Consider the following 27,107-nt stretch of genomic DNA (forward strand, 5'->3'; position numbering starts at 1 on the left):
TCTCTCCTTTTTGTCTGTTTTTCTCTTTCTGTCACTCGCCGCTGTTTGTGCATTAACCCCTCAAGGCTGATAAGATCTGCTTTAGCAGTGCCGGTCCAGAGAGCAGGAGAAAACTAAATGAAAGTCATCCATTACCTTCTGAACACAAGTGTGTCTGTGTGTGCGTGTGTGTGTGTCAGAGGTTGTTACATTAAAGTGAAGGTAAATAAAGCTCAATAAAGATAGACTTTCTAGAGCAGTCACTCAGTAGATGGTTGTTAAAACCGTCACATCTCTCTCTCTCGCTCTCTCTCTCCCACACATACACTCACACACTGGCAGACGCTAACATGAGGGAGTCACTGGAGAGGTCAGGAGAGCATCAGACGTAATGGGTTTATTATCTATGTGTCTGAATCAGAGAGCAGAGGTTTGGCAGGCATCATTTCTCACAAAGGCTTTCCTCCCCGCCTCATTTACATATGCTGAATTTCCTTCAAAAGCAGGTGAAAGTAGCAGCTGTGCATGTCAGCGCTGGTAATGGACAGGGGAATGACTTAAATCAAAAACTACTAGTGCAGAGATTCATGGTGTTCATTAAAGTCTTTTGCACACTGCAAACAGAAACTTGCTATCCTGTCATGTTTTAAATTGATAATTCGTTCAAAAATGACTATTCAGCCAATGCCATTATTTACTTGCTTTATGTGAGACACAAAAGGAATATTCTTCTGTGAGACATAAAATGAATATTTTGAAAAATTGTACTGGTGACTCTTTTCCAATGAGGCTTCCTGATAATTTCCCCTTTTGTCTTCCACGGAGGAAAGAAATGGGTTCGGAATGACCTGAGGGTGAGAAAATGTCTTAAAATAATCTCAGGACAACGGATTTGTAGTGTGTGATCGACCCCAGAGTCCACAAACCATGGTAGTGTCTTAAAATGAAGATATTTATGTTTTTTCCAATGAACCTTTCTCTCCAGGCTGTCCTTGTTCCCCAGTTTTTGACCTAAGACCTTAATCATTGCTTTTAAATGGCTGTTTCATCTTCAAAACTACAGATGACAATTACAGTTGTGTGTCTCTTTCTCTCTCTCTCTCTCTCTGTAGAAGGTAGAAGAGGAGGAGTTGGTCTTAACCCCAGACGGGACACGGGAGTTTCTGACATTGGAAGTGCCTCTGAGTGATTCTGGCTCGGCGGGATTAGGAGTCAGTGTCAAGGGTAACAGGTCAAAGGAGAGCCACGCTGACCTGGGCATCTTCGTCAAGTCTATTATCAATGGAGGAGCAGCATGTAAGGTTAGATGTATACACAATATGTTTTTTTTAGCAGATCCAGTCGAAATCTGCTTTTTTCATGATCCTTGCGGTAATTTTGTGGAGGGGGGAATTTTTTTTATAATTTATTTTATATAATGTTTTTAATATTATATATTTGTATATTATTATTTTCCATCATGAAAAAGCACTTAAGTTCTTAAGTTTGGGGTCTGGTCAAAAATGCTGTAAAACCAGTAATATTGTAAAATATTATTACAATTTAATTGTATATAACAATTTTATTGTAATTTATTCCTGTGATGACAGAGCTAAATTTTTAGCATCATTACTCCAGTCTTCAGTGTCACACGATCCTTCATAAATCATTCTAATATGATGATGTTTAATATTTTAGTGGATATGGATCAAAATAAATAATTTTTTTCATGATTCCTTGAATAGAGTTCAAAAGAACAGTATTTATTTAAAATAAGACTCTTTTGTAATGTCTTCACTCTCGCTTTTGATCAATTTAATGCATCCTTGCTGAATAAAAGCATTCATTTCTTTTTTTTTAAATTTGCCGACCCCGAACTTTTGAACAGTAGCGTATATATTTTATTAATGTTTTTGAATATTGTTATAGAAATTGTTTACTTGTTAGTGTTCATTGTCTTATTTGTTATTAGTAGCTCAGTCTACATTTTAAATGTCTTGAATGGTGTATGAATGGTCTTCATAATCTCATTCTCTGGTGTAGGACGGAAGGCTGCGAGTCAACGATCAGCTAATCGCAGTCAATGGGGAGTCGTTGTTAGGGAAGACAAACCAGGACGCCATGGAAACGCTGCGCAAGTCCATGTCAACGGAGGGCAACAAGCGAGGGATGATTCAGCTGATCGTGGCAAGAAGAATCAACAAACGCCTCGAGGTAAAGAGAAGAAGAGTCAAGCTGAGGAGTTCCTGAAAGCTTTGATCATTGTTCATGCGAATGTCAATGTGTGAATAGTGCTTAATGTATTACTTATGTAAATGACATTCATTAGTGTTTTGGGTTGAAATAAAATGTTATGAAATAAATATTTTCAACTTGACCTGGTTCAGAATATAAATCTCACTGCATCTCAGATCTCTCTCTCTCTGTTGATCGTATTTTGTCATGGCTCACATTTGAAATCCTCCAGTTTTGCCTTGAATTTAGAAACAGACACAGTTTCAGAGCATCTCTACTTCAGCGCACACACACACACATTAAGGTTGTCCGCATGCTGTTTTCTTTTTCTTTTCTTTTTTTCTTTTTCTTCAGAGAACGCCTGATCCGTTTAAAGAGCAGATAATCAGGTCACTGCATTTCTCAAGTTTGTCCACAAGGACCTTCTAGATGTATTTTCTGCAATTCTGAAGGGGAAACTATGATGGTCTCTTGCTGTTTTCTGTCACTGGGCTGTTATAAATTGTTCAGCTGATGGTAATTGTCTCACCCAGAGCAGAATCATAAATGCACAAGATTTTCCCATTGTGTCAAGTGTCTAGTGTCTGCGTCTGAACAAGACAGGAGTCTTGAGTCCAGCAGAGCTGATTCTGACTGCTCTGTCACCACAACGCAAACCACAGTAGTTAATTACATCTCTGAGAAGATAAATCTATGATCTAGGTTGTGTGCTTTAATTGAATCATGATGTTCCTCATGTTCTTTTGGATTCTGTCAGGGTGAGAGCCGATGCAGTCCCCGGGGGTTAGAGCGGACCCTGAGCCGGTCCCCTGATGACCACGAGCGACGGATCTCACACTCGCTATACGGAATCGAGGGGCTTGATGACAACCTGAGGCCGCAAGCCAGCACAAATAACCGAAAAATGAGTAAGTTATAACACTTAAAATTTAAAGTGTGTAATTTCTGACCAGCTGAAAGTGCCCCAAACCTCTCTAAAACGTCTAAATATAATTTTTTTGTAAACGTTTATTTATTTCAAAAGACTTACATATTTAGTAACTAATAATATATAGTGGCCAACTTTCTGCAGAGTCAATAGCTACAGACCTTCAAACTTCGTGTGGCCTTCAGATTAACTCAAGAACAGTGCGTCAAGAGCTTCATGGAATGGGTTTCCATGGCCGAGCAGCTGCATCCAAGCCTTACATTACCAAGTACAATGCAAAGCGTCGGATGTAGTGGTGTAAAGCACACCGCCACTGGACTCTAGAGCATTGGAGACGTGTTCTCTGGAGTGACGAATCGCTCTTCTCTGTCTGGCAATCCGATGGACGAGTCTGGGTTTGGCGGTTGCCAGGAGAACGGTACTTGCCTGACTGCGTTGTGCCATGTATAAAGTTTGGTGGAGGGGGGGTTATGATGTGGGGTTGTTTTTCAGGGGTGGTGCTTGGCCCCTTAGTTCCAGTGAAAGGAACTGACATTTTGGAGAATTTCATGCTCCCAATTTTGTGGGAACAGTTTGGGGATGGCCCTGTCCTGTTCCAACATGTCTGCGCACCAGTGCACAATGCAAGGTCCATAAAGACATGGATGAGAGAGCTTGGTGTGGTGGAACTTGACTGGCCTGCACAGAGTCCCGACCTCAACCCGATAGAACACCTTTGGGATGAATTAGAGCGGAGACTGCAAGCCAGGCCTTCTCGTCCAACATCAGTGCCTGACCTCACAAATGCGCTTCTAGAAGAATGGTCAAAAATTCCCATAAACACACTCCTAAACCTTGTGGAAAACTTCCCAGAAGAGTTGAAGCTGTTATAGCTACAAAGGGTGGGCCAACTCCATATTAAACCCTATGGATTAAGAATGGGATGTCATTAAAGTTTATGTGCATATAAAGGCAGACGTCCTAAAACTTTTGGCAATATAGTTGATAAACTATATATACTTGCATGTGTCATTATATTAATAACATTTTACCAAAATCAAGCTCAATGGAGAACTTGCGTGTTTTGTCCGTCATTAGAACGGCCGCATCTGAGGAAGTAACATAGAGGCTATAAAGTTTACTGTAGCTATGTGGGCGCTCAGTTTTTTCTGTCATTTGGCCAAAATCTCATGTTATTAAAGACTAAGTGCTAAGCACAGGCATTTTGAGACAGTATAGGCTATGAGTCAGCAACAGATGCTAGACTGACACTTTTCCTCAAATACATAAAACCTTTTCCTTTATTTATTTATATATATTAATTAGTCTTGAATCTCATTTTATTAAAATTACACACATAAGTACATATATTATGGTCTTCAGATCAACTAAAACACATTGGGTTTGGGGAATGCATCGTTATTATTTTTTTCAGGAAAGTAATTATTTGCATTATTTTGCAAGTTAACCATCACCAGATGCTCTCCACGATCACAGTTGAACGCAGCATCAGGTTTCAGAAGAAGAACTGGCATCTCTGGGCTACAGTGTGTAAGAAACATGTGGTCTAACAGAAAACATATGAGTGTTACCCTGGACAAACAGATGCAGAGCTGTGGAGGTTCACTGAGAGCTCTCTGTGTGAGAGGGAGAGAGCGCCCAGCCAGAGCTGTTATCCCGCCTGTCAACAACTGAATCCACTCATGGGAAATGACAGTAGCAGGGTGCCACATACAGAAGTGCATATGCGTTTCCATTCACCATATATATATGCAGAGTCATGCTCATACCATATCATCCCTTTACACTCGCACAGACAGGCTTTCATTAGCTCGCTCTACTCGAAGGCTCCTGCAGAGAGATACAGACTCACTTCTATCAGAATGTGACTGTCTATCTATAGACCTGTTTTCAAACACTCCCCAGAAGATGTGTGTCAATAATAGGAGGAGGATGTTGTAGTTTGTGTGCTGACTGGGTGTGCATCTGCACGGGTGAGGTTATGTATAAACAGACAGCAGGTTAATGTCTCTTATACAAATGTTATGAAAATTTGAATTGTTTTTTGGATGACTTGGCTTATTATGAGACGTTTGTTTGGTGGAGGGGTATAGTGGATATAGTTGGCTTTCGAAAGTAAAAGTCATTTTCATTTTCTTATGGGGAATTTATTTTAGTGATAACTTGTAAACCTTTAAAGACAGACCTACTGTGAGCAACTGGGTTGTTAATCGGTGTTAGGTGCTTTTGTTTAAGTTATTTTTACATATTTTTATGTTTAAAGTTTGTGTACAACTTATTTTTTAAATAATCATGTTTAACAGAAGAATTCCTGGTGAAAAACTACTTTACCCATGATTCTGCTAAGAAATCTCCCCCAATCAGAGAATCACAACAAACAAATTGCGCCCAAAAGAAATCTTTAGTGACTGCCCACTCCCATGAATCACTGCAAATGACATAATGGAGTTACTACACTCTTTAACACCTTAAATATTTTTATATGCTGTATATGCATATTTTACAAATATGTATACAGCGCACAATCAACATTTTTAAATCAATAGTTTTATTTATCTGTCATCATTTTGCCATTTTTTTGCCATCATTTTTTTGCCATCAAATTGTCATTTGCCAGGCTTCATGGGATTGTAGTTATTTCCCTAAATAATGTTAGGGAATGTTAATTAGTTACACTGTCTTGGAAAAAAAGACAATTTTCAAAAAAAAATTTTTTTTTAAAAATGTTGTGCTTTGGTTTCTGGCTTATAGCGCTTTAACGAAAACTTTAACGAAAGTCCCTATTGGGAAAATAAATACTTCTGGAACCAAGGCTGCTGAAAAAAGTGGTGCAAGTAGATTGGTAGAGCCGGATTATTGCAATGCCAAGGTCATGAGTTTGATTCCCAGGAAAGGCACATACTGGTGTGTGTTTTGCTTGGATATCTCGTGTATGATATCTCGAGTACATTGTTTAGTGGAAAAAGATACTCAAGAACTATTATCAAGCTAAATGGCATGAAGAGAATAATTTGTGTCCAGTATTTTTTTAAGAAAGCACTTTGTTCCCAACCGTTGTGCATTGTGTAATCGTTTACATCCCACGCGGTTTCACTTATCAAAGTATACTGAAAAAGCAAAGTGTTTCTCATGGGCTTTATTTTAGACTAGGGTGGGAAATTTCTAAACAGATTAAAAACAAGCTAACAGAACTATTTCCCATGTCTAAAATGCATACTTTCTATCTGTATTTAATCAAACGGCAAAAGGTTTCTGCACAAACGAATATAGAAAAAGCAGTCATGCAAATTGCACCCAGCCTCCATTGCACCCACCCAGCCTGTACATCTCACAGTGTACAGGGCAATTCCACGCAAAAATGTCACATCCATAACGCCAACTAAATACCATGGCATTGTGTTGGTGTTATGGATGTGACAGTTTTGCGCGGAATTGCCCTACAACAGAAATTATTAATTGTTGCTCTTGATTCTCTGTGACTTTGACCTGCTTTGCTCAGAATGAGTTGATTTATTTTTGCATAAATTATAACTTACACTTTTTTTGTTATCTTTATTTTTACCATCTGCTCATCATGAAACCCCCACCATGATTGGGATTAGCTGAATTACTTGATTACTTTATAATAATAGCATAATTTGATTGTCCCTACACCCCTTCCTGCTCTTATCTCTCATTATAGATCATTATCAGCTTTCACCGACGGTGAACATGCCTCAGGATGACACGGTCATAATTGAAGACGACAGACCACGTGTTCTCCCCACCCAGTTGTCTGACCAATCGTCATCCAGTTCACATGATGACATGGGTTTCGCTGTGGAGACACCACCGCCGCCACCCTGGGACCAAGAGCTTCCCGACAGGTAAATAAAAGTGGACAGTTTAGAAAGTATTGCAATTTATTTATTGAAGTATCTATTGTCTTTGTTTCTATTTTGAGCATCAACTGTCCGACTCTTCTGACGATCTTCCTGCAGTAATTGAGTCCATGGCCTTTCCTTTGTTTGTCAAAGGAGCCTCTGTTATTAGAGCAGGGCCAAGGGCTGGACACTGTGCTGTGATTTAATGTCTCTCTATTTCTCTATCCCTTCCTCAGCTCTTCCAGTGCTAAAGATGAGGGGGTGTTTCAGAGGGAAGGCTTTGGCAGGCAAAGCATGTCTGAGAAACGCACCAAGCAGTATGGAGACGCAGGCCAACTCGACATCGTCAAGACCCGCAAGTCCAAGAGCATGGACCTAGGTAGTCTAAAGATCAATCTTAAACACAGTGCTTCGTCCTAGATACTCTAAACATCAATTTGAAAACACAGTGCTTGGTCTTAGCTACTCAAAACATCAATTTGAAAACACAGTGCTTGGTCTTAGCTACTCTAAACATCAACCCTAAAGCACAGTGCTAAAGATCAGCTTGAAACAGTGATTGGACCGGGACACTCTAAATCAGTGGTATTCAAATGGCGGACCGTGGTCCGGACCCTGACTTGGTTCCATCCTTGAGACATAATTGTGCCATTTTACCGTTTCTACAGTTTAAAGTGAGCAGTGCATAAAAACATGGAGTGGTTCACACCACAAGCGCCCAGGGTCCTTTACAGTAATGATCTTTCAGAGCTACATCCTCCAATATATTTATCTGGAGCCAGACACGATTCGTTCAAGCACTTTCTGTTCCGTGCGCATTCTCTCTCTCTCTCTCTCTCTCTCTCTCTCTCTCTCTCTCTCTCTCTCTCTCTCTCTCTCTCTCTCTCTCTCTCTCTCTCTCTCTCTCTCTCTCAAGACGTTTAGCACAGCATTAAGAGCTGCAGTTGACACGGCTTTCAACAAAAGTAGCAGAAACGCGGTGAGAAGAAAAATAGATTGGCTACTTATTTTGAATGTTAGGATTTTTTCTTTTACAAAGTACTACGGCTGGCCCGATTGAAATGTATAACTGTTCCAAAAAAGTATTGTCCGGACCTCCGCTGGTAAGGAAATAATTGAGACCAGACCGTTTGCATCTTTAATTGAATACCCCTGCTCTAAAGATCAGTCCCAAACACAGTAATTGGTGGACCTATATACTCTAGTGTACAGATTAGTCCCAAACACAGTTTTTGGACATAAAAACTCTAAAGGTCGATCTCAAAAACAGTAATATGACATAAATATCGCAAAGGTCAGTCCCAAACGCAGTGATTGGACCTAGATACTCTACAGATTATTCCCAAACAGTGCTCTAGGACCTAAAAACTCAAATCTCAAGTAATGAGTATTTAGATCCAATACTTTAAACATCAGTCCTTAAAACAGTGATTGGACTTAAATACTCTAAAGATCAACTCAAAGCACATTACTTAGACCTATATACTCTAAGTGTCTGTCCCAACTCCCAACACAGTGCTTGGACCTAAATACTCCAAAGGTCAATCTCAAACACATTGATTGGACCTAGATACTCTAAAGGTCAGTCCCAAAGACAAGAGGTTTGACATACTTGCCTTATCTAAAGATCAGTCCCAAACACCTTGCTTGGACCTAGATACTCTAAAGGTCAGTCCCAGTAGATAAAATCCCACCCCGAAATCCAATCCATTTGCTCAAGTTACTTTCCTCTCTTTTATAAGAGCACTTCTCAGAATGTCTCTCATTCTGAGCATCACCATTCACCATCTACCGTCACTAAGTCTGCATTGGTCTCCCTTGTGCATGTGCTTTCTAATCTGAACACTGTTTCCACTGATCCAATTCTGCTGGATGTTCCTCACTTACCACTTTACCAGTGAAATGGAGCTGGTGCCAGGGCTCAGACAAGGGTTCTGCAGTCTTCTCTGAGAAACCGTTCAGTGTTTCCACTGACTCTAGAGCTGAACTACATATTTATATTTATATTTTTTGAAGCTGTCTAGCTTGAGTTGTTTGGAACTTTGTTACAATGACATTATGTTTTCGGTCCATAATGTCAGTGATTCCTGCTTTTAATATCAGCAGGTTAAATAAGACAAATACGAATCATGTTTTTCTCACCAAAAAAAAAACACCATTTCTTTGGTTGAAACTTGTGGAATGAGGTCAATTTGGGCACCGGCACCGTCTCAGTAGAAAAGGGGTAATTCTGACTCAGCAGAATCACTATGGAAACACACGGTTTTGTTAATGAGCACTGACTGATTGTTTCTGTCGTCTGATTTGTTGATGGTGATACTTGCCCGGTTGCTTGCTGCATGTTGAATGGTCAAACTAACCATCCTGTGAATGTATGTGTATGTATGTGTGCCCCTCACACAGTGGCTGATGAGATTAACCTCACACAATGCACAGAGAACCACCCAGGTAAGCATGACCACTTACACACTCACTTCTTTTCCTCACTACATGATTGTTACATCCCTGCCTGTTCTTCTTCAGTGTTTCATCATTGATTACTTTCCTAGGCCTGTTTGTCACAACATTTTTATTTTAGCACCTATTAAGCAACACTTTATATATATACTTTATAACTATATGTATATGTATGTAATTTAATCTTGTGATGTCAAATCTGTATTTTCAGCATCATTACTCCAGTCTTAAGTGTCACATGATCCTTCAGAAATCATTCTAATATGCTCCTTTGCCACTCAAGAAACATTTATATCAATGTTGCAAACAATGCTGTTTAATATTTTTGTGGAAGCTTTTACTAATCTAGAAATCTTTTGTAACATTATCAATGTCTTTACTGTCACTTTTTATCAATTTAATGCATCCTTGCTGAATAAAACCATTAATCTAAAAAAAAATAAAAGAAAATTCTGATCCCAAACTTTGTTAATTTTATATATATTCTTTACATATATTATTGCCCTGCACAACAGTTTTTAGTTTTATTGTAAAGCATTTTGTTCTGAAAATTTATTTGATCTTAATATTGCAGTATTACAAACACACAGCTGTATTATATTTAAAATAGCAGGGGAGCTCTGACACGCTTCAGTAAGGCTGTGCTGCGTGATGAAGATAAATTCATGCAATCTTTCCTGTCCTCCATTTACATTCATTTATCTTCATCACTTAATACAGAAACACACCTTTGCTTCCATGGCTGACTACATACAATAGAAACACACACACACACTCTTTAATAAACTTTTATCTGGGTTATGGTTGAGATTTGTGCAGACAGACTGCATGCTAACTGCTCGATTGTACTTTGTGGTTTAACTAACAAACTCTTCCTCAGGCTCTTCCTCACATGACGTTGGTCCATCTCTTGGCCTAAAGAAGTCCAGCTCTCTGGAAAGTTTACAGACGGCTGTCGCCGAGGTAACTCTCAACGGCGACATGCCCTTTCACCGGCCGCGGCCACGCATCATACGGGGGCGGGGCTGCAACGAGAGCTTCCGAGCCGCAATCGACAAATCGTACGACAAGCCAGCAGCCAATGGAGATGAAGAGGAGTGCATGGACACATGTACGGCTGCTCCTGATTGGTTTAAACGCACACAAAAATTCAGCAGATGTAGTGATAACGGCTGCCAATTTGATTAATTGATGTTGATTTTTTATTTATTTTTGCGACTGATAATAGCATTTCCCCTCCCTTTTTCTTCCTGTAGTGGATGAGGACACAGAAGGAAGCTCTCGGTCAGGGCGGGATTCGGTTTCCACGGTAGCTGATCTCACTCCGCTTCCCGTCACCGAGCAACAGCTGATCAATGGCAACCCGCCTCAAAACGACAAGAAGAAAGAAAAAGGGGGGAAGGACAAAAAGAAGCCAGAGAAAGAGAAGGGTAAAACAAAGAAAGGAATGCTTAAGGGCCTTGGAGAGATGTTCAGGTAATTAAAAGCAGATCTGAGCAGTGTTTTGTGTCAGATAAAAGAGACTAAGAATAATGATGATAAGAGCGCAGATCAGCCCAGAGCACTTTTTCTTCATGTCCTTAATTAGCTCAAAATCCAACAATAGAATAAAAAGACTAGTGAGCCTCCCACCCAACCATGTTCCGTCTCAAAGACTTTGCCAACAATAGGCAGAAAACACAAAACTAGTGAAAGAAGTGAGTTAAGAAATGAGTGGTGTTTGCACATACAAATCTTGCCAACACATTTCTTATGTGGATATTTGCAGGGCCATTGTTGCCATGTTGTTGCAAGGGTCTTCTAGTTTCTGGAGCTATGCTAGATGGTTGCTAGGGTCTTTAAAATAGCACAGTTTCTTTACATTTTTTAATATCCTGGTTTCTAGATATGCGCTGCAGTCGCCTTAGCAAACTTCACTTATGCTACCTCATAAATGAAAAAGACTTTGTTTTAGTCAAAACATTAAATGTCTGTTTCAGTTTATGTAGTCCCAGAATGCATGAAAATCAAGAGAAATGTTGTTGTTTTTTTGTATTAATTACTGAAAAGTGTTGATGGAAAATATCTAATAGAAAAATTCTAAATTTCATAAAATATTTGAGTATTTTCAGTGCTTTCATCACTTAGTCGGCTTAGTCATTTTTTAATGTTTTTGAAAGAAGTCCCTTATGCTCAAGGCCACATTTGTGTGATAACATTAATATAGCCTAGTAAAAACAGTAATATATTAATAACAGTGAAATATTATTACAATTTTAAATAACAGTTTTCTGTTTGAATATATTTTTTAATTCGAAGTATTCCCCGAGTGCGTCTTAAATTGAAGGGTGATCGCACTTTCTCTGTCGCTGGCCCAAGATTATGGAACAACCTGCCCTTTGTGTTTAGATCTCCCCCTTCTTTAAGTGCCTTCTAAAGTCATACCTGTTCTCTCTTACATTTTGAATACATTAATGGGTGTTTTATTGGTGGGTGTTCTGTTGTCTTCTTTATTGTATTTATTCTTTTGTTTACATTATTTGTAATGTACAGCACTTTGGAGTTACTGTGTAGCCTGAAAGGTGCTTTCCAAATAAATAAATACCAAAATACTAAATACTAATTCATTCCTGTGATGGCGAAGCTGAATTTTCAGCATCATTACTCCAGTATTCAGTGTCACATGATCCTTCAGAAATCATTATAATATGCTGATTTGGTGCATTACAAATATCTGTAATATCACTTTAATGCATCTTTGCTTAATAAAATAATACATTTCTTTAAAAAAAACCTGACCCCAAACTTTTGAACAGTTGTAAATATAAACGGTCAACCGCAATGCATCTAACTAGATTACCTGTACTATTAATAAAAATATGATGTGGTTGATATATAATGAATAATATTAATGAGCTGTGAGTTTGTGTGCTCTGGAGTGACAGTATGTTCCTGAGCTCTAGGCAGAATGGACAGTCAAATCTAAGACACAGGGGAAAAGTTTGAGTTTCCATGAAGTTATTTAGAGAGATACGAGAAGACTAGAGGGGAGAGAGAGCAAGAACGCAGCTCATTTGAAGGTTTTTGAATCTGTCAGCAATAGATAAATCATTTTTGAAAAGTCTGATATTTTAGACTGCTTCTGGGGCAGTGGAGTGTTTTAATGGCTGTCATCTGCCTCACTGAGCCAAAGCTACCTGCTACATATTAATGAGCGCTCTACATATTAATGAGCTCTGCCGAATATCAGAACTCATACGCATACATACGTATTGAAAAACTCAGCTTTCTCACACACACCTCAGTCAGCTCACATGCACATGTCAGCGGAATAATAATGAATCTATATGCTTGATAAAGCAAAGATTTGCAGAAAAGCTTTGCAGAGTTGCAAAACGGTGATTAGTTTGTTAAATGAATTAGAATAGATGGTTTAAGAGCTTTAATGTCGGTTTAAATAGAGCAGACAGGTTTAAGAGCTTTTATTTTAAGGAGAAGTGCCCATTAAAATTGAAGGGGTATTTTTGTTGAATACTCAAATTGAATACTCAGTATTTTTGAGCCAAGTAGCGTTTGAATGCAGCTTCCAAAAAATTGATTTATGTTTTATATAATTAGGATACACTGTTATTTAGCTTTTTAATTGTTGTTGAAACCGTTTCATCAACCTGAAATGTGTTTATGTGTTTTCAAGGTTTGGGAAGTACCGTAAGGACGAGCGTTTGGATGGTGCAAAGTGGAAGCCAGAGGAAACTCATGTATCGGAGGAGGAGATGCGCAGAATGAGACAAGAACAAGAGAGGTACACACACACACACACACACACACACACAGTCAGAGCTAATCTCCCCCATCATCAGCCTTTAATCAGAGGCATTTCCTGACACTTTACCTGCCAGCCGTACCCACTTCCTCAAACCCTCTTCCTTCATGATTGTTTGAGTCCTGTTTGTTTTGTCAATGTGTTTTGTTAAAGCACTATGATACTTTTTATATTTTTTATATGTTTGTGTAATAGGTTTGTCATTTAAAGTTCATTGTGTGTATGTTTGCCTGCCTGCAGGTGTGTGTGTTCATGTTGTTTTATTAATAATGCCATGTGAACCCCCTCCCGTTTTCCCTTCTGTCCTGTGAGACCCTGCTGAGATATCACCACTCTTTCAATTTCTTTCTTAATCTCCTACTCGTACGCTCATTCATCATCTTGCTTTTGATGGAGGTTATATAGGTGTTTTTTTTAAGGTCCAGTGTAAAGAAACTAGCTCTCAATGGGGTCCAAAACAACATGAGACCCTACTGATCTTCATTGTATGGACAAAAAAATTGACATTTTCCAAAATATCTTCTTTTGTCAAAGCATCAATATACACAAAAAACAGTGACATAAAAAAGAAACAAATAAGATGCCAAAATATAAGACTTTATAAATAACATTATAACAAGTGGCGAGTGTTTAGGTTGGAACCAAACTGAACAACATAAATCTGGAATATTTTTTTGTCATTTTTAGTGTTTCATTCATCTTGATCTATCTGTTATTCCTTGTTTGTTTTTCTGTTATTTTTAATATGTGTTCTGTTATTGCTTTTTCAATGTTGTTATGCAGGATCCAGGCTAAAACGCGAGAGATTCGCCAGCGTCAGGCCAGAGAACGAGACTATGCTGAGATCCAGGACTTTAGCCAGTCCACCCTGACCTCGCTTCCTCCCGAGGAGCCCCCGTACGCCGGCATCGCCTCGCTGGAGCACGGCGGGTACCATCGGATCCACACACCTCCGGACTCACCGTACACACATAAACAGAACGGCCGCAACGGACACCCCTCCACGCCAGACAGGTATTTACTGTAACGACACTCATTTCTAAATATCATAGTCCTTCCACTTCCTGAGTTATTAATGGATTAACCTGCCGTTTTGAAGTCAAGATGCTATCCTAAACACTCTGTCTGAGATGTATCTCCTTAAGTTGTATAAAGTGTTGAAAGTATTCTCGAGGGCTTTCATAAAACCCAGTTTGTGAGAATGTTTTGTTTGGGTTGTGTGAGGGTTGCATGTTTTTTCTGAGACTAAAACAAACACAGGCGGAGAGAGACAGGAAGGCCACTTCCTGTAAGAACCCTCAGGGAACAGGAAGTGGGTGTCATTCCACAGAGATGCAGAAAACGGGACTGTGGGAATTATTCTCACAAATCTGCTCAGGGAAGGGGATCTTAAAGGGGGCACAATGTGTGGGTGGGTGTGCTTTTATGGTCTTTAGAGACCATTGTGTGTGTGTGTGTGTGTGTGTGTGTGTGTGTGTGTGTGTGTGTGTGCAAACAGAATAGCATATATAGTGATCTTACAGCTTCCTGTTTTCTGGGTTTCAGCCAATCAGCTTTCTTTCAAACTGTCAGGTCATTCATTTTAGTTAAAACCAAGTTGTTGTTGCTGTGGCAGTCTGAAAAGACTGAAATGACCGATGTGATGTTTTAGGATATTTAGGCTAATTGAAGCTGTTATGTCATATAATGGAAATATGATGACATTGGCATCAACATGAAGTCATTTTTAGTGTCATTAAATTGGCAGGAAAAAACATCTATCCCTGTAACCTATTGTAACAGTTTTTCTTTAGCAACTATGATTAATCTTTTATTTAAATCTTTTAATCGGTCTACATCATCCATAAACATTGAGAATGAGACACTAGCCGCATTTCCATTACCCTTCAAATTGCGCAAATTGAAATTGCGAATTGAAAATACGCTTAATGGAAACACGTAATCTTCGCAAAAACTCCCATTTATCGCAAAAAAGTTTTTACGCTCTCATGAGGTGGTTTTTCAGGCAATTCGAAAAAGAAATATTTAGCAAATTTGCAATGGAAACAGTTTTTGTGCATTTACAGGTCACCTGACGTAGATGACGCGGTGTGTTTGGACAGAATACGAGACAGAGTTCTTTATTAAATTCATATAAGACAAAAGAATTACTGGAATAATGGATTCTAAACCTCAAAAGCCACAATCAAGACCTCGAAGCAGATATGAGGGAGAAACACTCCTCATATGTGCCGCTCACAAGTATAATTAGGGTCGTTCCTTACATTAATGCTTGGAAAAACACACATACATCTCCTTCGATTAATAATAATGGCTAGTGCAGTGGCTGAGATATAGTACATAAACCTACCAACGTCCGTTGCCATGGTTTTTGGAATGATTTAACTTATCGCGAGAAGAAAAAATGAAGTTTTATTTACGCATAACTTCGGTTAATGGAAACGCCGTCATTTCGCAATCGTTTTTTGACGACATTTAGAAAAAATCGCAAAAGTTTTGCGCAAATCTGTAATGGAAACGCGCCTACTGAGTGCAGCATTTTAGATAAGGTTGTACAGAAACATGTTTCTTGTTTTTTTATTCAGCTTTAATTATTTTATTGATTTATTTTTTGCATCAGCATTATGCACACACCTTTTTAGATTTTAGATTTGAATTAAAACATTTTTCATACATTTATTAAACTTTTTTTTTCTAGTGAGGACTCCTGCAAGTTGTTTTTTTCCCACATTTTCAGACCCTAAACTAAAGCGCACACATTCACACATTTCACAGAAGAGACTTTGGCTAGTTTCAGACCAAGTCCCTTTTCTTGAGTAAACTTGTATTGTGTAAACCATTGAAATGCACAGTTGGGTCCGGAACATGAGCAATCTGGAGGCATCAGTTAGTTTCTAAACTCTCAGGACAACGCCAGAGAAAGAGGTCACAGTGGAAATCCAACTATAATAGTCTCATTTTTACAATGTAACTGCTTTAGCTGGACACACACGTACACACACACATATACCGAGCATCTGACCTAGAAATCAGAGCGTTGCAGCGTTCTGGCTGTCAGCTGCAGTATGGTTTAAGTCCATCAGTGCAGAACGTTTACGTAAATGAGAAATATATCTGTTCAGTCAGCAGAACTACTTTTTGAAGCCTGATAAAGGGCTTATACACACACAAACCAACCCAGTTCAAGTCCAGTTGAGGTGTAATGATGCATTAAGATGCAAGGTGAGGAGTCTTAGGAGATGTTTGTGCATACTAAAAGGTTCTCTATATATCTCTCTCTCTCTTTGTCCGTTGTATGTATATATATGTGGAGAATGTGGAGATCAGAGCAGTGGCTGATGAAGGTGTGAGTTCAATTATAAATCTCTCTCTCTCTCTCTGGGGTCTCTGTCCACCCACCAGACTGCATGCGGCTTTGTTTGAACGTGTGTTTGTGATCTTCGACTCGTAATCTGTTTAATCTCTGTTATTGTGATCTGTTGGGTATGTTTTTTTTTCTTTCTTGACTCACTCTGAGGATTTTATTGTTAATGGAAGGATCAGAGAAAATAAGAGGGATGAATGCCTTGCGCTGTGTGTGTGTGTAAGACGGGCTGTTTAAATGAATTAAACTCAATCTCTCTTATTCATTTCCACTCCTGACCCCTCCTCTCTGAGCTGGGATTTGATTCTCTCAGGTTTTATTAAATTGACTTCTTAGATTTGAGTCAGAGAGCGACAACGTGCGCACACACACACCATTTATGTAGGTTTTTTTCTCTCTGTCTTTATGAGCAAGGATATCTGAGCCCTTGCTGTTCACATCTGAGCTGATGACCATGGGGCCGCTGTCCATGTCTCTGGTCTCCCACCACCCTGTGTAATCAACATTCCTCCCTTCTCCTGCCGATCTTTAGTGTGTGTGTGTGTGTTTGTGTACTCTTGCTGAGTTGACTGTGAGCCCTGTAGGGAATTTTAAAGAATGAACGTTGCAGAGGCCAATTAAAGCAGCCAAACGCACACAGAGGGTAAACATCTGACTAATCCCACAGCATTCACGCTGAGAACTCACACACACACACACATGCACACACACACAAGTTTAAGCTCATTATCAGCATTCCCTGGCACGCTGCGTGGAAAAAAAAAGAAGCTGGGATTAAGAAAAACCAAAGCGTCAGAAACAAACTCACAGCTTATAGATGGGTAAAGAGAGTGTGACACCCCTGCTAATTAAAAGAAATAAATGAGTAAAGAGGAGAGCAATGAGTGGTAGCGAAATTCAGATGTGCCACTGTAAGGAAATGCCACCTATGTAGGTTTTTAAATAGATTGATTTCAGTTAAAAACAACATATTCTACACATTTTCTGAAGCAGAAATTGGCTGGAACTCTACTTTTAAACAGGCCTTATTTTGAATATTTGCTCTGGGAGGACTGGGAAAGGGAGCTTTCTGTTGTGAGTGTTATAGCACATCAAAATCTTAGGACAGAAGAGCACAAATACTTTTTTTACATGCTATATACGTCCTTTAGGTTTATATTGGAAGTTATTTTTTCTGTGAGCTGATATTCCAGACCCTGCGGCTGTTCCACACACTCCACTCATGGTTTGTTTTGGAAAGATCCGTTGAGGGGTCAGTGTGTTTGTAGTGGCTGGTGGTCTGTGGTCCCAGCCGCTGAGAGTTTGTGTCTGATTGTGGTTTAATGTTTATAAATGAACAGCAGGGTGGTGACATTAATGAAGCCCAACAGCGCTGGTGGTTGAGCCATCTTTCATTCGGGCCAACTTACATGCTCTAATGATGAATGGATCAGAAGACATTCAACACAATATAGAGCTACATTACCCTTTTCATTTTGTTTTTTCTCTGAGACAATTACTGAGATAAGTTTTCTCAGTAATTCCCTCTCCTTCGCTTTCCTTCTCGCTCTGGCTAGTCAGTGAATGCTCATTTAAAGGAATAATTCAGCCAAAAATTAATATTCTGTCATCATTTATTCATGACTGTCTTTCTTTTGTGGAACACAAAAGAAAAAATCATCTTTCATGCAGAACTCTGAAGCTTGTGTGTCTGTTATTGATGAAAATATTGCGTAGATTAACATTGACAAGTGACACAAACAGAAGAAATCTTTCTCTTTCACTTAGTGAGCTCAAACAGGCCTCCCATAATGTAGCTAAATCCAGTATTTGCAGTGTTATCTAATGGATTTAATCTGCCACAACTTGTGATTATTAATTAAGGGGCCACACATGCAGACGACAATCTTGAGCACTACAATAAACAGACATTAGCAGATAATAACCATCTGTTAAAAGCTGAATGTTCCACTGAGACATCAGATTGTGTATTTTGTGTGATGTGGCATATGGTTTAAGATCTTCTCAGTTTCGTGTGCCTAAACTTATAATCACTGGAGATGTGACATCAAATAGAGGTCGAAAGTTCAGAACTGAGTCAGGGTGACCCAAAAACCAGAGTTACTGAGATCCCAGACCTCCTCGATCACCACCATGCCCTTAATTGCTTCTGGGACTGTCTCTGTAGCTTTTATTAGAAGGTAATTGCTAGATGACTTCTGTGGCCCTGTTTACACCTGGTAGCAACATGCTATTTTTGGCTTGCCAATTATTATCTCTAAATATCCAGAAATAAAAACAAAAACACAAAATTGTGTTTTTAAACTGATGTTAATACCAGGTGTAAACAGGACATGTGACTAGAATAGGAGTGGGTTTGTTGACTTTTGTCTCTTTATTAGAAAGTAGAAAATGAGGATAGGATAGGATCAGTATGTAAATGTGTTTGTGTGTGTTCGTGCGTGTGCCTGTGTTGTGTGCCTGTGTGTGTGTGTGTGAATTGAAGAGTTCCGCTGAAATGAGTGGATGCCCTCTCTCTGACCCCTCAACAAGATGACCTACTTTACTGACAGAACATTGTTCTTCTGTCGGGAACGTGCTTCTCCTCTCCGTGTCTTTTTATACGCCTTAGTTTTTTCAGGATATAGCTCCACTGCAAGTAGGCTAGTTTCTCAGTGTATTTAACGTTCTACACTTAAGAACCAAATTTGCGTGTGGTTTGTTCTCCTCCTCCTTATTCTAGGGTGTCATGTGCGACTGTTTGTAAAGTAGATCTTGCATCTGGCGTGAAAACACCAGGCTTGAGCATGCGAAGGAATGAATAGCGACTCTGTTCCAAAACTAAGTAAGCTGTCTTGATGTCTGCCGCAAGCCAAACTAAAAAAAAATCCAATTACACTGGTTTCTGTCATTTTAGGTAGTTCTTATCACGCTGGCCAATGTTTAAGTGTTTGTTTTTCCAAGAAGTTTGGATTTAGTTAGTTCTTTGATGCTATAAAAATGGGGTGTAACATCATGATGGGCAGCTGTGTTTGCGTATGACCTTGATACCGCGACTCCACTTCAGAATCACTACTGAGCAGATTCGGGTTCCAAATGACGTAATGGGCAACGACTGTTTCTGGGATATTTTGGCTTCATTTTGCAACAGTGAAAGAAAATGGAGACTTGTCATCCATCTATGTCCATCTAGTCTATGGTTGACAAACATTCTAAGGTGTGCAGTTATTATTCAGGAAATGCACAGCTAAATTAGTTTCAGGCAAGTCTTGACCGCATAGAGTTCCAACTTCTACACATTTCAGTTATCAAAGGTCCTTACAGTCTACAACAGCAAAAGAACCAAAATCCACAAAGACACTGACCAAGCAAAACAACAGGATGAAAATGAACAACCATTTCCATGTTTTTCCCATTAAATTACCTTTTATTATCTATGGAAAGCACACTTTCTTTCTCCCACTCTTCCCACACCAAGGCAAACATTTTCATCTAATTTATATTTGATTTTATTTCAGCTTTATTTAGTTAATGAAAACTCTTTAATTGTTTTAGTCACTGTATCTAAAGTAACTTCATAACTGAAATGGCTCCTCATAAGTTAGCGATTCGTCAGTGGCTTTTGTTAAACCACGTTAGGCTGCCGACAGTTTTACTGGTGTGAGGCGACTTCATATTTCAGAGAGAAGAAGTGACTCCAGTGTGACATTAAAACTGTCCCCCTGTGCGCACGGCTACATGTTCAGATTTAATTGGTTCTGTTGTCGACGCTCATGCTCAGTCATGCTGTGAGCTCTGCGTGTATGCGTGCGTTTATAAGACATTAGCTTAGAAATATTATCTCACTCTCTGTGTTGTTAATGGCTGCTGTAGAATGTGTCACTCAGATGAATGAGTCATTATGAGTTCATATTCAAACGTCGTAACTCATAATCATGGCTTGGATATAAATATGAGCTGATTTTTTTCAGGCGCACTTAGTGGGAGTTTCCTCAGCCCATGTATGATGGTTAACAGAGTTTTTCTGTAGGTCTGTTCGCATCACATGTCCTGACTGACGTGTAGAAAGGTACAGTGAAGTGTGTGAGGTGCCGCTAACAGACTTACTGCTTCAGTTACAGGAAGTACAGAGAGCCAATTAGAGCATTCATGCCAACAGATCACACACACACCTACTCAATCTCTCCTGTGAAGACATTATGTCCGTTCCAAACCCTAGCAAACTGCCTACTTAGCCATTATGCTCATTTTGGCCAAAATTGCAGGCAGCATTAGATATATACTTCAAGAAGAAATCCCAGAATGCTCAGTGAAATCATTCAGTTCTGAATTTTTTTTATGAAATGGTTCACATGGTTCACAATGGACTTATTTCAGACAATGTCTCTGTGTGCTATGTAGATTTTTTCAAAGCTTGATGCTGGTCGCTATTCACTGCCATTACAGTATATGGATGAGTGCGAGCAGAACATTTTTCAGGGCATACTGCAGTAGAACAACACCAGGCTGGGTAGATGATGACTTAATTTTCATTTTAGGGTGACCTATTAAAGTAATTACCAAGAAAAAAGGAATGTTTGTCAAGACAAACTTCAAGTTAAAGTCTTGAAGTTTGCAGGTTTATAGATCATTGTGGAAGAACTTTAGTTCCCAGAATTACATTATAGTCAGCATGAAATGAAGATCTATTTTATAAATCCATGTTATGGATCTTATTGCTTATGATTCATCCATACATATGGATTCATTTTTTTTTTTTTCGTTATTTTTAATCAAAATGTTATAACTTGGTCTTCCAGTAAAACAAGACTTCTCTGTGGTGACTTATGCAGGACTCCCAATATTTTGTCTGTCTAAACTTTTTTTCTTTTTTGGTAATCTGTACACTCAAATCTGTCACTACTTCCATTTCATTGCTAACATGAACTCTGAACTCTATTGAAGTCAACCAGCACTAGTTGAGTCTCATGCTGCCTTGGAAGACAACTGTAAGTATAGAGGTTTGAAAAAAGTTTTCTTTTTCACTTAATACTATTCACATTGTCTCTTTGTTTGTCTTACTTTCTTTGGTGTCTAGACTTGTTAAACTGGCCTTATGTTAAAGTTTACAAGGCTGTGTCATAGACATTAAAAATGTTTCTGAATGTAAAACTCTTTTGTCTTATGTTTTCTCTTATGTCAAGAAACTGATCGGCAAAGCAGATCTAATAATCAGAACGGGGAATCACTCTGGTCTTATCGATCTGACACACACACATCTCACACATGATTCTGTTAGCAGAAGTAATGAGAAATCAATAAGTACTGACTCCCTTAAATGCACAGGATTAATACTATTAGGAGTCAGTATGCTTCGTACACACACACCCACACTCCCATACACAAACACACACTCCTTGCTCGTGAACCGCCAGTCCATTAGCCTTATCTTTTGGTCACATTAATGAAAGCTCTTTACCCGCAATGCATAGTGCCGTAACCCTGGCAACCACACCACACTAATGTGCCCACCTATGCCTGATGGTAACCATGGAAACCACACACCCTTCACTCACATCATTGACTTCTGTAACCATGGCAACCACGTGTAAACAACTACATGATCCCCATAGAGTTCAACAGTTCCCATCTCCTTTTTCAGCAGCGTTGGTTCCGGAAGTTTTCTTTTTTTTTTCTTTTTTTTTTTTCTTCAAACAATGCAAAAAAAACTCGACAATTTAGCCGATTTACAAATCCAGACATATCTAGGAAAAAGAGGATGTATGGTCCACTCTAATGTGTTTGTTCGTTCAAGAGTGTGTGTATCCCTTATGCACTGTGTATGTGATAGTTCCATGGTCCGGTGGTTTCCTGATGACTTTACTCCAGTCAGGGTGAAAGTAGGTCATCTAGAGTTTCTCGCTCATACAATTCAGGAAGAAGCGTTGATGGACATATTTGCGGAAATGTCACCTCTCTTGCTCCAAAAGTTCCTATTGTCCCCCGGATGCCATAAGAGTCTATACTACTGTGAAAGTCTTTCATGCTGAAGGGAATTTTCTTTTAGAATCATTGAACTCTTTCAAATGTAAGTACATTTTCTAGTCAGTTTTTTTTAGAAGCAGTCCACCTCCCTCCTGTTTTTGCTGCCTCTTGCATCATTATTATTGCACATACTAAATATTACATTTTAAGGCATACTTGACATGAATGATACCTCAGCTTGTTGACCAGAGGTGCGCTATATTTTGGGAGTTCAACACATACAAAAAAAAGTGTGGGCCAAAGAATTTTACACTTATAGAAACATGCTACAGCAGTGCCAAGGTTCAGTTTTAGTTACCAAATGGCATTTTTAATGCATATCACGGTGCTGGATAATTACCATATTCATATATTTTGGTGTTTGCCTGATGTTACAAAGTATTACAGTCTTAGTAGTGTCTAAGAAACTGTGGATGGAAATGACTTTGTACATTTTTGTAAGTGTATGTAGGTCTCTGTGGGTGAAAAAATGGTATCTGTGGGTTTGTAAAAAATTGTTTTTCTCATATACTATTTGTTGTGGTTGTTGTTCTGCCGTTTAATATGTTCCTTTGATTGTTTCCAAAAGTCTGTAGTCTGTATATTCACATATTTGCTGTCTGTGGTCATTGTTGCCAAGTTTTACACTGTTGCCGCGGGTTTTTTTTTTTTTTTTAAATCCACGGGTTGAAGAGAATATGTATTGTAGCCTATTTGCTCCAATAGTGAAAGTGAAAAAGAGAGAGTAACGTTTAGGTAACCCATACTTAGGGCATTTAACCCATCCAAGTTAGTGCACACACATTAGGAGTAGTGAGTAGTGAACACACACACACACACTGCACACCGTGCACACACACCCGGAGCAGTGGGCATCCATTTTGCTGTGGTGCCCAGGGAGCGACTGGGGGTTAGGTGGCTTGCTCAAGGGCACCTTCAGTCATTTTCTGTCGGTATTGAGAATCGAACCTGCAACCTTCAGGTTACCAGTCTGACTCTCTAACCACTAGGCCATGACTCTCTCTACTGCCTACTGCCTACCCAATAGACCTTTCCATGACTTTCCCAAAGAGGGAATAAAGTAGAGATGTCAAATTTTCAGCAGTGTCTGTTTTTTGTTATTTACTGCTAATGTAAGATAACGCATTGTTATTGCAATGATAACGCATTGTTAATGTATACCAAAAAAAAAAAAAAAGATTATGAAAAACTGTTTCATAAGTGTTGATAATTGTGTAAACGTGTCATCACAGTCTGTGAAAAGGGTCCGTTGGACTTAAAGTGAGTGAATCCTGCAAGTGTTTCCGCAATAAACAGATCAGAAAGGCATATGTACACAATCTCCTATCTTCAAAGGTGAAGTCTGACTGCCACTTTGCTACCAGTGTCTCGTGGGAGATGAACCTCACTGACTCTGACAGTGCTGAAATCAATCATAACTGTTTATCCACACACACACAGGTCTCTGTGACTCTGTGTGTGAGTGTGCAAAGGCCTCTTGAGCCATTTACAAGACAGATCCCACACAAGCCTAAACAGCACCTCTGGACCTCGACCATCTGTGTACGTGTGTGTGTGCACGAGATAGGGAGAGAGAGTGTTTATGTGAAGGTCATTCTTTGATGTGACTTAAACTCGAAGCCCAATGGACCACTAGAGTCATTCCTCACACACTGCCTGAAGAGTTTATGCTCCCGTATGTTTCAAATTAGCAGCACATCTGACATAAACACAACACCATCGTTTAAACAGATACTCACTATAACCTTCAATCTCCTTTAAAGACGTTTTCCTACTGTGTCGATCCCTTTTAAGCGGAGTAACTCGACTCTCTGAAAGTCAATTGCAGAGTTAAACGCTTTATTAAAAAGAGCTTTATTAAACTCTTTATTAATTCAGAGTCTGTACAGTGTTGAAACACAATTAAAACCCTGACAGCTCTAACATTACTAAGAGTTATTAACAATGGTTAATTGAAGCTGTTAGTACTGAAATACAACTTCATGTGCCTGCATGTTTAAACAGGGGAGGAAAAGGCAAAAAATAGTAACTTACAAAAACTGAGATGTGTGTATTTTAATATTTTTTGTCTGTATTTGTTTGGTCAAAAATAAAACAGTAATATTATTTCAATTTCAGTATGTACTGTAGATGGATAAATAACATGTAAAAGCTGCTTGTACAATAAAAATAAGCAGGAAGAGCCTCAAAATCCTCATGTATATGTGTGTGTGTGTAAGCTGGTCTGCATTGTGAAACTGTTTGCTACAATCCTGGCGCCTGTTTTTTTTTTTTTTTTTTGTCGTCACCTCTCAGTGTTAGCTGACAGGACTTTATGCCTGTTCTCAATTTCCAGTGAGCACAAATACACACATGCCCACCCTTCACTGAGATTTGTGTCTGTTTGTGTTTAAGTGCATATCAGTGGCTACAGTAATGTCCGCACATATTGTTTCACTCAGAGATTGAGAGAGATTGAACAGAGACCCGTCAGTCCCTTCAGGCAGCTGTGACTTGCAGAAAAGCTTTACAAGAGTTTGGAGGTGGGCAGTATGACCAAAAATACTGTTTCAAAAACAAGACTTGATATTTGCTTCTAATCTATCAACCTAATCAGACTCCATCATTAAAAAAAAAAAAAATAATAATTATAGTATTGGTCAATTCTGATATGGATATAGATATATTGTCTGTTCATAGGGAATGTTTTTGTTTTGTGCTTTCATGTTTATATTCTCAATAAGGTGTTTGAGTGCACAGCAGCATTTCTGACACTCCATTTTTGCACTTATAGCAAGCCCTGAACTGCCCAAAATAATGTGGTCTATCCATTTCAGCAGGAAAGCATGGTTACCACGGCGATAGTGATTCTTATATGCTCTAATGGCGACTGGAGCTCTTTTAAAGTACATTAAAACCGACGTGATCACAATTCCTCACATCACATGCACACTACTCTCAAAACAAATTATGACCCGTGAGGAGACCATATGTCTCCAAATCTCTTTCACGAGGCAGAAGCTGTTTACATATTGATATTAGATGCTGCATTATATGCTCAGGTGGAACACTCATTCTTTTTATGAAGAGAGAAAGATTTTTATCTGCTCATATCTATCTTTTTGTGTATCAGTGGTTTTAAAAGCTTTGCTGCGTGACTGTACGCAGAGGCTTTGCATCCTCTAGATGTGCTATTTTAGTAATGAGTCCTGCAGATCATAACAGTCATTATAATCAGACTTCTCCCTCTCTGCATATTACTTTATGCGGAAGGCAAATGCTAGATGAGGCTGTGAGAGGGTCATTTGTAAATGAGACTGAGAGAGCGAATTCTAGATGAAGCTGTGAGAGGATGAATGTTAGATGAGGCTGGATACTAGATGAGGCTGTGAGAGAGTGAATGGTGGATAAGGTTATAAGAGGATGAATGTCAGATGAGGCTGTGAGAGGGTGAATACTAGATGAGACTAAGAGGGTAATTTGTAAATGAGACTGAGAGAGTGAATGCTTAATGAGGCTGTTAGAAGAATTATAGACGAGGCTGTGAGAGGGTGAATGCTAGATGAGGCTATTAGAGGATGAATGTCAGGAGAGGCTGAATACTAGATGCGGCTGTGAGAGAGTGAATGGTAGATTTGGCTATTAGAGGATGAATGCTGGATGAGGATTTGAGAGACTGAATGCAAGATGAGGCTGTGAGAGGGTGAATACTGGATGAGGATTTGAGAGAGTGAATGGTAGATGAGACATTTAGAAGAAGAATTATAGGTGAGGCTGTGAGAGGGTGAATGTCAGATGAGGCTGTGAGAGGGTCATTTGTAAATGAAACTGAGAGAGCGAATTCTAGATGAAGCTGTGAGAGGATGAATGTTAGATGAGGCTGGATACTAGATGAGGCTGTGAGAGAGTGAATGGTAGATAAGGTTATAAGAGGATGAATGTCAGATGAGGCTGTGAGAGGGTGAATACTAGATGAGACTAAGAGGGTAATTTGTAAATGAGACTGAGAGAGTGAATGCTTAATGAGGCTGTTAGAAGAATTATAGACGAGGCTGTGAGAGGGTGAATGCTAGATGAGGCTATTAGAGGATGAATGTCAGGAGAGGCTGAATACTAGATGCGGCTGTGAGAGAGTGAATGGTAGATTTGGCTGTAAGAGGGTGAATTGTAAATGAGGCTGTGAGAGAGTGAATGGTAGATTTGGCTATTAGAGGATGAATACAGGATGAGGATTTGAGAGAGTGAATGTCAGATGAGGCTATGAGAAGATGAATGTCAGGAGAGGCTGAATTATAGGTGAGGCTGTGAGAGGGTGAATGTCAGATGAGGCTGTGAGAGGCTGAATACTAGATGAGACAGAGGGTGAAAGGTAGATCTGGCTGCAAGAGGATGAATTGTAAATGAGGCTGTGAGAGGATGAATACTGGATGAGGCTGTGAGAGAGTGAATGCAAGATGGGGCTGTGAGAGGGTGAATTCAAGATGAGGCTATGAGAGGATGAATGTCAGGAGAGGCTGA

General features: G+C 39.3%; 1 protein-coding gene across 2 annotated transcripts in view; it reads left to right on the plus strand.

Moving 5' to 3' along the window:
* Nucleotides 1-27,107, plus strand: part of pard3ab (par-3 family cell polarity regulator alpha, b) — an 82,943-nt gene that overhangs the window by 45,090 nt on the left and 10,746 nt on the right. The window contains exons 13-22 of one of the 2 annotated variants that reach the window (XM_079875296.1): nt 1,092-1,280; nt 2,002-2,172; nt 2,951-3,101; nt 6,804-6,987; nt 7,221-7,363; nt 9,388-9,432; nt 10,322-10,552; nt 10,698-10,917; nt 13,115-13,222; nt 14,027-14,257. In XM_079875296.1, the coding sequence (XP_079731422.1) occupies nt 1,092-1,280; nt 2,002-2,172; nt 2,951-3,101; nt 6,804-6,987; nt 7,221-7,363; nt 9,388-9,432; nt 10,322-10,552; nt 10,698-10,917; nt 13,115-13,222; nt 14,027-14,257 (1,673 nt within the window). The remainder of the gene's footprint in view (nt 1-1,091; nt 1,281-2,001; nt 2,173-2,950; nt 3,102-6,803; nt 6,988-7,220; nt 7,364-9,387; nt 9,433-10,321; nt 10,553-10,697; nt 10,918-13,114; nt 13,223-14,026; nt 14,258-27,107) is intronic. The other variant, XM_079875297.1, reaches the window with a different exon arrangement.

This window comes from Squalius cephalus (genome assembly GCF_949319135.1).
Source record: "Squalius cephalus genome assembly, chromosome: 7".
Taxonomy (NCBI): Eukaryota; Metazoa; Chordata; class Actinopteri; order Cypriniformes; family Leuciscidae; genus Squalius; species Squalius cephalus.